This window comes from Triticum dicoccoides, chromosome 6A, assembly GCF_002162155.2.
Source record: "Triticum dicoccoides isolate Atlit2015 ecotype Zavitan chromosome 6A, WEW_v2.0, whole genome shotgun sequence".
NCBI classification, from domain to species: Eukaryota; Viridiplantae; Streptophyta; class Magnoliopsida; order Poales; family Poaceae; genus Triticum; species Triticum dicoccoides.
This window is the reverse complement of record NC_041390.1, coordinates 402,586,777-402,597,128: the sequence shown is the minus strand read 5'-3', so window position 1 is coordinate 402,597,128 and position 10,352 is coordinate 402,586,777. Positions and strand designations below refer to the sequence as shown.

At 42.4% G+C, this 10,352-nt stretch overlaps 1 protein-coding gene across 5 annotated transcripts; it reads right to left on the bottom strand.

Annotated features, from left to right (window-relative positions):
* Positions 1-2,164: 2,164 nt before the first annotated feature.
* On the bottom strand, positions 2,165-10,137 carry LOC119317025 (cyclin-dependent kinase G-1-like). 5 transcript variants are annotated; one of them, XR_005153483.1, is made up of 10 exons: positions 8,452-10,137; positions 8,232-8,360; positions 7,992-8,127; positions 7,823-7,911; positions 7,620-7,731; positions 7,433-7,539; positions 7,018-7,333; positions 6,856-6,940; positions 6,665-6,741; positions 2,165-5,359 (listed from the first exon to the last, which is right to left on the bottom strand). XR_005153483.1 is itself a non-coding variant. In XM_037591410.1 (7 exons), the coding sequence occupies exons 1-7, from the start codon at positions 9,810-9,812 to the stop codon at positions 7,240-7,242; spliced, it is 2,028 nt and encodes a 675-aa protein (XP_037447307.1). In that variant the 5' UTR covers positions 9,813-10,137; the 3' UTR covers positions 6,590-7,239. The 5 variants fall into 5 exon arrangements, 1 of the variants encoding a protein (XP_037447307.1); XR_005153481.1 differs by having other exon boundaries at positions 6,856-7,333; XR_005153484.1 differs by having other exon boundaries at positions 2,165-6,739.
* Between the last annotated feature and the right edge of the window lie 215 nt (positions 10,138-10,352).

Genomic DNA, 10,352 nt, shown 5'->3' with positions numbered 1-10,352 from the left:
AGCTCTACCCTTCTATCCACATCATCAGTCTCCATTGTTCCTAGCTTTGCTCCAAGTTTTTCTCCCCAAATTTTGTTCATCAGTTCAAATCTTGGGTTTTTAATGCGACCCCAAACAGTTAATTTGTCAAAGCGAACAGCTGATGGTCTTTGTCTAGCATCAAAAATGTTAATGAGCACTGCATGCTTGCCAACAGTCCATGGAGATCCCGCTTCAACTCGAACTTTATTCATCTTAGTTGCAAACTCAACAATAAACATATTGTCTCCAATAGCTCTAGGATTCATGCCTTTAGGGTTTACCCAAGCTGGCCTTAGTGCCGCCATAATCGTCTGCATATTAAGAGTGGTTGTGGATAGTACCCTTCCTATGAATGACCACTCCAAGGACACCAAATCTTCCTCATTTTCGTCCTGCAAAATGACCGTTGTAGCTTCTTCAGATGTGAGATTGAGCTTCTCCATTAATATGACAATCTTCTCTTTTGCTTCAGATGGGACACTGTCAGCCCCACTAGCCATATTGCTCTCCTGGTCCGCCGCACCCATTGCCAGGAATGGAGTGGACATGACCTCCATGGCAGAACCTACACCACCGCCAACGCCCCCAACTCACCTCGTTACCCGTGACCATGAGTGGGCAGTGAACCGTGATTTGCCCCGATGTCCTCCTGAACCACTGTTGAAGGAAGAGGATTGGGAGTACTTGAGAGAGTTGGGATTGGTGGAATCGAATCTAGATTCGGTGGAAACTGTGGACGACACGGGATCGAAATCTCGCTCACCAGATCGTAGCCTCACCCTAGAATGCCCGTCGCCACTAGAGGGAATGAGAAGGTTCTAAGGAGTGTCACTGCAGGCTAGGACGTTGTTCATTATCTCTCTGTAGCGTCCGAGTGCGTTGGGTTGCAATCTTGATTCTGCCTCTCGGTGGTTTATACCACATGACTGTGCAAGATCAGATCAGTACCCTCGGTAGGGTTGCCAACATGGCCGGAAGTCTTAGATCGGAGGTCACACAAGGGTTTACCTAGGTTCGGGCCTCGCCTTTGAGGAGTAATACCCTATGTCCTACTTGTTGATATTCATGATGGGCATACCTCTTGCGAGAGATTACAGTGAAGAGTATGAGAAGCTGCCGAGAGTTTGTTTCTACAGGAGTGGATGGGAATGGGAACCCCGCAACCCTCACCTGATATGCTCGATGTGGGCTAGGGTTTTACAATGTAGAGATCTGATCTAGCCCGCCGCCAAGACGGCTTGTGGAGGAAAAGATGATTTGTTGAGGTGTATCCAATGATCTGGGCTCCCAGTTGCCACCCATGGTAGAGTAGGCCCTTCAGCATGCCTGTTGTCGGGCTCCCTATGGACCACCCCCGATGTATTACACCATTAGCGGGGCAGAGGTCGAGCTCCGAGATCTCAAGCGGGCTCCCTGCCTTTTGCCCACCTTGGGGAGCTCAGCCCCTTGAAGATTTTGTTCCGGCTTTGTTCCGGCTTGCTTCTTGCAAGGAGCTCACAGAGAACAAAGCCCTGCAAGTCAGATCTTATCATCGGGCCTATCCTATCGTGAGCCAAAGCGCAGTCTTGTCAATATGGTCATGATGAGGGCGCCATAACCCCACACCCACGTCTCGTGAAACGACAACTTTATACTAAGGTGGTTATAAAAGAGAGGAAAGGGTAATTTCTTCTCCCGCTTCCTTCATCTTCTTCCTCGCACCCCTTGCCGAATTTGAGAGAATTCTTTTAGTTTGAGAGAATTATTTACATCACATGACCAATAAATATACCTCACGATGGAAGCACATTTCATAACCAAATTTGAGAAAGGTCTATACATCATGTGAGCAAATATATATATCTGTGGATTATATACTAAAAAGGCCCATGTACAATCTGTGCAAATTAAACTCACAAAATTTATTTTAACTAAAAGTTGTGGTGTTAAAAAAAATGTTAACAAGATCCATGCAATATCAACGCGGAGCATGTTGTTTGGGGAGGAAAGTACATCACTTAGGAAAAACAATATGCACATGATTTACAGTTCACTGTTTCTAGCAAAGCCCGCGACAAACAAGTTTAAATCAACATTTTTACAGTTCACTGTCGCTAGCAAAGCCCGCTACAAACAAATTATCGCTTTATCTCATGACGACATATTTTCAGGTGAATCAGCTTGCACATTATCCAGAAATCTCAGACAGCAAAACTGTCAAGGACTATTCATTGTTACCACATTACAGGAAAAAGAAAACAAGTTGTACTCATCTTGATACTACATCACTTTACCAAATTTAGATAGATACAGCCATAACCCTAAGAGGTAAAAGAAATACTCCCTCCATCCCAAAATAAGTGTCTCAACTTTGTATTAACTTTACTGCAAAGTTGTACTAAGGTACTAAGGTTGAGACAGTTATTTTGGGACGGAGGGAGTAATACATCAGCAGGCACTCTTGCAACACCTTAGGGTTTTTTCAGTCTGATAGAACACAAATGGTCAGAAGCCAGAGAGACCAAAGAAGCTTCTTTGCCTCCGCAATGCTAATTCAAGTTCCATCGTTGCTGTATACAGGGTTAGGAAGGGCATATACATAAAATAAACTGGAGAGTACAAGTTAGTGCTACCGCTGCAACTAAACACAAGACGTTTTTGCAGTTCAAATTGAACTAAACAAAGTCTCATATTTAGTTACCTAGGTGATTTTATCCTTCATATGCAGACATTAGTGTATGATGGGTTAGGACAGGCTAATCCAGTTGGAGACAAGCTGGCACAGGTGGTGCAACCAAAAATACAATACAAGCTAGTAATAAAAGAGCACTTCTCCACCTTACTACTCATATATTAACACTACTAAGATCATATGTTAACACTACTAACAAACCATAATCCACACAGAATAATGATTAATACACTTTAATTCCCAAACGTGAACCTGCAAAACATGCAATAAAAATTGCATCGGGGGCAGGCTCAGGTGATATCTTGAATTATTGAGTAGGAATCAAGATATTTACTGTCAAAATCAAATGCACATACATCATGAATGGAGGCAGTTCTCGATAGTCCAAGATCAAATACTGGACCTGACCTTAGCGATGCTTTAAAAGGCTTCCAAGCCAAACTTTGATCAAAACCTTTAAACACTTCATTTAAGAACTCTGGCTACAGCACAATTGATCCTTGACCTAACGACAACAAAAATAAATAAATGCCTATTGAAGCTGGATAGCATTTCTATTCAAAATGTTCGCGTGAAAGGAGGCAGTTTCGATAGTACATAGTTAAGTGTCTAGCTGAGCAGAAGGTTATCAAATACTGGACCAGACCTTGCCATGCTTTACAAGGTTTCCAAGCCAAACTTATTTGATCGAAATTTCAGCACTTTCATTCCAAAACTCAGGCTATAGCAGAATTGACCCTTGACTTGACTTACAAACGACAGCAAAAGAGAGAAATGGTTAACGATGTTAGATAGCATTTATATTCAAAACGTATGTACTAATTTGTTTTGAAAAGGTACAATAAGGTTCATCGTTGAATGCTCTGCTGCAGGCATTTCGTCTGCAACAGCTGACCAAGAGGATGTGCTGGAAACCGGCATGCCTTTGAGAATGATCTTGCATTCACGGAATACAGACATGTCTTCTATCCAAACTAACACAATACAATCAACTTATACAAATACTCTGTTTCAAAATAACTGACATGGTTCAAATTTGAACTAAATCCATGACACTTATTTTGGAACAGAGGGAGTAGAAAACAAGGATAGAAAATAATAGATTGGTACATGATTTTTTGTAGGAATTCATGAAGGATACGCAAGTCAGAACCCATAAACAGTTCGGTCCAGCACTCACTTCTGTCTCTGATGCAAACACAAGCATCGCATCAACATCTCACTTGCCTGAATCTCACTCATTCCCTTTTCCCTTGTCAGTACCTGCACAAGTCAGCAGGCCGCCCAAGTCGCTGGCAGCAAAGACAGAAATAGCTAACGAGTAGCACCCAATGAGGCGCAGCAGTGGCAAGAGCCACTACATAAGTTACCATCTTTGTAGAAATTTCGACAGATCTGAACTCTATAAATACCCCTCGATGACAGAACAAAATAAATGGATCTGTGTTCTGATTTTGCTTAATACTGATAAGCATTTCATTCAGAAGTGGGGAAAGGAATTTCAATGAAAAAGGGTCATATCTATAAAAACAGGGCTCTCTTCTCCACCAGTAGTACCATTTACTTGAGAGAGAGCTGTCTCGATGCAAACATAAACATCATATCAACATCCCACTTGGCCGAATCTCACTCCTATTCCTTTCTCCGTCTGTACCGGCACAAGCCAGCATGCTGCCCAAGTCGCAAGCAGCAAAGACAGAAATAGCTAACAAGCAGTCCGATTAGGCGCAACTGTGGCACGAGCCAGCACTTCATTTGCACTTAAAACTTGTTTCACTCCGCCCTTATCTAGGTTAGTTCTGACCACTACATAAGTTACAGATTTGTAGCAATTTGAAGAGATGTATAAACTGTAAAAATAATCCAGATACCACAACAGAATACCCCTCGCCAAAAGAACAAAATGTATGGGTCTGTGTTCTGACTTTTTTAGTGCTGATAAGCATTGCATTCAGAAGTGGGGCAAGGAATTCAATACAAAAGGGCCATATCTATTAAAAAAACAGGGCTCTCTTCTCCACCGGTGGTACTATCTACTTGAGAGAGAGCAATTAATAGGTCACTGCAAATAACTAACTACTGGAATTATCCAACAAATGTTCAACCAAGAATCATCATGTCCACTGGTGGGTGGTGGCACATGGTTGACAGGGATAAGGGATTAAATAAAAATGAACTGATAACTACAAGGCATCCGTAGGTAAATTATCAGAACATTACGGAAACTAAACATGATTTATTTAAATGAAAACTAGTCTTGTTTTTACCAGCACCCGTGAGTTTTCCTGTAGTAAGCAAAGCATACGGAATCCACAATTTTTTATCAAATTATAAAGTGCAGCATTTCATGACAATGGCGTGCATCTTCGGAAATATAGAACCAGAAAACAGGCAACTCTTCAAGGGATCATGTAGCAATATTAAGGTAAATGATGAGATCGCCTGAACTCTGAACAGATTTAAAAATAATATATTTGTCAACCAAGGAAATGATAATCAGTTACCAAGGAAAACTACTAGCAAGAAAACATACCAAGATAGGATAGTATACTGACCAACTAAGATTCACAAGAGTAACAGAGCTTGGATACCTTCCACAAAGAAAGTCAATTAAGAAAGGTAAGCTGACAGCACTCGAGCTTCCTGTCTTGATAGCCACAGCTTAAGCTGCAGACGGGTCACAGAACACTTAAGTGAGTTCAATCAACTCTCCAAGCAGCTTACACAATACAAGTAATTCATAGTTCAAAGTTAAAATTGAGTAAGAGAACTGGATTAACTGATTTCACAGGAAGATATGCTATGTCCAAACAAACATTCAATCATGGACACCAATCAGACTAGCTTTTCTATCATCAGATGTCCTGCACATAGCAAATGACTTGAAACTGAAACAATGAAAACTGACTGCCTCACTAAACGGACGATACTTACGTGCATGCAAGTATATTATCATATAAGGAACTCCCGTATATGCTACTCTTAAAACCAATCCCTTGCATGTCATTGTTTTCAGCCTTATTGCTTGCATACCATCAAGGAATTTGTGAGGGATAACCCTTTTATATACAAGGGTAGTCCTAACAGATTGCTGGGTATACGGAGAGGGTTAGAAACTATGGCTTATAAATAATAATACTTAAAAGAATGGCATATGAGTAAGAGTGCATAAACTTTTCATGAAGGGCAAACCGGTACCTAAGAACCAAAAACATTTTACAACTTTCACTAACTAGTGCTCCATCCAGTTCACAAAAGGATAGCATTTTAGTCAAACTTCTAAAAAATTGGCCACTGATGTGTTTTCACAAATTTAGGTCGGTTGTTGAAAATCATTTACATTTTGTAGAACGTGTCGGTTCCCAAAACGTAATCAACACAAAATGAAAGCCTAGGTGAAAAACATAGTATCATTCAACAATGCAAGAAAGGCTTTTTATCCATCAGGCAAGATAGGCCAAACAAGAACAAAATCCTGAAAATAATAAAAGCAGAACAAAATAGCATCTAGATTTGGGATAACAAAGGTCATGGGAAGTTAATTTCCAAACTTTGCTCTCAAATTCCTGTTTTCAGGAAAGCAAACAATAACAGAAATGAAGGGTCTCCATTTCGCAATATAAAATTAGTTGTGTTTTTAAGACGACATTAGTTGTTCTCTTACGACGGAAGTTGCATTGACTGCACAAAAAAAGTTCATAAGTATTAATTTGTCCTTTTTGGTTTGCATTCATTATGTAAGTTAGAATTTCATATAGTACAATAACAGACAACATGAACATATCAAGCAGAATAAGCCATAAAATATGTATGTACAATTTTAGATATTTCCAAACAACGCCAAAGCTCACCTGAGCTTACAAGACCATTCACACAGAACATCCACAAACACAGAGATAAAAAATGATAAATACGTCGAATTTATATAGCACGATAACACATCAGTGGGAAATTAATTCCTCAGCATATTACCTTACAATTTGCATTACTATGCATCAGTTTCCTCGCGAAAAAGCAAAAGGTACTCCCCTTCTTCGCTTCATTCATCTCTTGCAGAGAATATGCAAAGATCAAAATAAAATGTGCTTAACAAGGAAAAATGAAGTGAGAAGATCTCATTGATTGTTGTTTACAAGGAATACACTTTACAGTACTTTACATACAGAAGATCGGTATGTGAAACTGGTGTACCCAATAGCTGTGAATAGGCCAGACCATACGATGCAGCTGTATGAGATATTTGCACACCTTACAATGCACAGTGGATTAGATTGTGACCAAGTAAAGTAGAGTTCATTGTGACCAGAAGTTGGGGAAGAGCTAACCCTGTAAATGAAATAGTGCCTAGCACGGAATATAAGGAGAAATCGTATCCCCTTCTGATTATGCATCCATGCCTGCTAAAGAAGGCCACCAACTGTCGCCAGACACCAAGAAGACGGTGTACTTCATATATCCAGTGGACGTCTAACCTTGGAACACATGCACTTCCATTAGGTTCATGTTAATTGAAGATTGGCATCTGCAGCAAACCAAAAGATCAGGGCTCAGCCAAAAATTCCACGGTCGTGTATGCTCCCCAGTTCTTTCATTCGTTGCTCCTCCAGAGGATCAGGGCTCTTCATGCGTTTCATCATGCGCCTACATGTTTGAAGAATGAAACATTAATTAAACCATACTACAAGAAAAAAAATCATACTATGCTGATAGGTTAAAGCTTATACAAAAAAATGCCAGTACCTGTCTTGTTCATTAAGGGAATGAAATGTTGGCATAGAATCCCTTGACTGAGGCAATGGTACTTCACAGAACCATTCATGGTTCAACGCATCCTCTGCTGATATGCGCTGTAAGAAGAAGGCAAATATGTTCAGACAGGTAAAAGGTGAGGGGAGAATCAGCTAGTTCTCTATAGGGCATATATTACCGTTTCAGGGTCATACGTCAGCATTCTGTTTAGCAGGTCAAATCCAGCCTCTGACAGGGTCAGCCCACCAGTGAAAGATACAGCTGGAAACTTTTCCCGTAATCTATTGTACCTGAGGAGAGAATTGAAGGTTAGATTTTGATACAAACCTAGCATGCTCAAAACACAAAAGAAGCAGCTACAATAAGTGGTTAACCACTTACGGTTGTTTGGCAAATTTGGCCCTGGCGCCCGGTAATTTAGAATAACCAGGCCATAGGTCCTCGTTAGGTGTACCAAGCATTCTAAATATCTGCAGTCAAAGTTACTCACATGAGATTTTATTGATCTAGTTACAATGAACAAATAGAAATTATAGATCAAACCAGATACCTTACTAAGTTGGTCGATGTCACGTTTCCCATCAAACAGTGGCTTTTTTGAAAGGAGTTCTGCCATAATACAACCCAACGACCACATATCAATAGCAGTGGAATATTCCTTTGCGCCTAACAGTAGTTCTGGAGCCCTGCAACGATAAAGCATCAAACAGTGAGGCTGTGATTGGTAAGTGGTTAAATAATAATGTAACAGCACAACATTTGAAAACATTGATGCTGGCTAATGACTTACCTGTACCACAAAGTCACAACCAATTGAGTGTAAGGCTTTAGTGGACTGCCATATTGACGAGAGAGCCCAAAATCACATATTTTCAACTCACCGCGGTTATTCAAGAGAATATTAGACGTCTTGAGATCCCTATCAAACAAGACAGATCATTAGACAGAAAAATATAACCTATTAAGAAACATGCATAAAAGTTGAAGAAAAATCAATAGTTGGTCATTACCTGTGAATCACCCAATTGTCATGAAGATACTTCACACCTTCTAGCAGCTGAAGCATCAAACATTTGACCTCGCTTTGACTATATGGTTGTTTCATAGTCTCCATGACAGCCTTGAGATCGTGCTCCATGTACTCCATCACCATATAGGTGCTGTCACCACTCCCAACGACTATTTCCTTGACATCCACAATCGAAGGGTGATGGAACGATAGCAGGATATTTATTTCCCTGAGAGAAGTCAGTGGGAAACCTTCCCGTTCATTCTCCATCTTTACCTTCTTCAATGCAACAATCTCACCAGTTTTCTTATCCTTTGCCCTAGATACAATACCGTATGTACCCTCATTAATTGTGTTGAGCCTCTCAAACTCGTCAACACCCCTACAACCCTGAAGCATGTTAATGCACCTATGCGGTGACCCTGCGGGCTCTGGGGTTCTAGAGCTACACCGATGACTCTCAGAATCAGTGTGCATCCCACAAAGAGCAGAAGAATCATCCCCAGCATCCTTCTCGATATCCATGTAGTCACCCTTATCTACTTCAAGATCCCTGTTTGCACTAAACTGTACTACGCCAGAGTCAGACGACACTGAGGAGTTTGAGTCTTTATCCATCATCAACTTTCCAAGCTCTGGGCTTGTAAGCTTTTTCACGGACCCTTGTTCTGGTGACACGCTTTTCTTCTTCTTCGACACAATTTCTTCCTCGTCATCAGCATCTGCCCATCGTGAAGTCCTAATGTTTATCATTGTTGGATAAGCATCCTCCTCCTCATCCTCCTCCATAATAACCCTATCATTGCAGTGCTCCTGTAATCTTTCAACATTTTGTACATCAACCGATGCATCCAAATCAATGCTGCTCGGGTTGCCAACATCTGGGAGGTTGGCAACCACAGTGCCTACATCTTTCATGCTACTCGCAAAATCTTGGACACGAGGCTTTGAACCATTCCTGTCCAAAATAATAGGCGAGTATTTTCGCTTCTTAGTTGGGGATGGCACCCCGCCCTCCCTGCTGACCCCAGCAACACCATTCACACCAGGTTCCCTTGCCTTGAGCGGACACCCACGAGACTCTTCCGAGCCACTTCCGCTTGAAACCTCGCCGGGTTCCCTCTCCTCCCTCCTCCCTGACGGCCGGCTCTTCAGTGGCAGATGTGGCGACCGGTGGCGGGTGTGCCCATTTGACGGCTCCCGGTCCCTGCTCCGGCCGCCATCACGACGACGATCTGAGTCGCGGTGTCGGCTAGGGTTGCGGTGATGGTAATCCTTGCCCCTTCTAGAAGCCTCCAGATCGAACTCCCGCTCCTTCGACACCTCGTAGCCACTGTACCCTCCGTGGCGCCCCGCGGCCATGATGCGCAGGCACAACAAATCCCAGCAATCGAAGGGAATCGGGGAAAATTGGCTCACCAAACCCTAGATCCACGGGCCAAAACCAAACCCTACAAAAAAAGGGTGTTCTGGATCGAACCGGGGATCGGACTTCCGAAATTGGGGATAATATGCTGGATCTTTGCGCTAGCTCGTGCGAGCGCGGCGTCGAAGCTTATCGGAAGTCGGCGACCAAGGACGCGGAGAGGGATCGTGCGGGCTTGTGGTGCTGGGTGGCGGCGGCGGTGGGTGGGGTTGCAGGGCGACGCGAAGAAAAGAAGAGGAAACTGCGTCCGGCGTCGCCTATCGTGCTGTCCTGTTTGAGCGGTATCTTCAGAGTTCGCGTCGGACGCGGATGCGGCGCGTTTCAGCCGATGGCAGGTTGGGTCCGGATTGTCAGAGGAAGGTGAATCAGCGGTAGGACTGATGAACCGTATATCTATATCTCTACTTCTTAAAAAACGTAAGGTTCCATTTCACCTTGCTTCTCATCATCCCTTCGTCCAACCTTCCATAAATATA

Coding starts and splice junctions, on each gene's coding strand:
- LOC119317025 (XM_037591410.1), bottom strand. CDS start 9,812: ATGGCCGCGGGGCGCCACGGAGGGTACAGTGGCTACGAGGTGTCGAAG. Junction 7,540..7,619: donor TGACGTATGACCCTGAAACG/GTAATATATGCC, acceptor TTCTTCTTACAG/CGCATATCAGCAGAGGATGC. Junction 7,334..7,432: donor TCCCTTAATGAACAAGACAG/GTACTGGCATTT, acceptor TCAAACATGTAG/GCGCATGATGAAACGCATGA.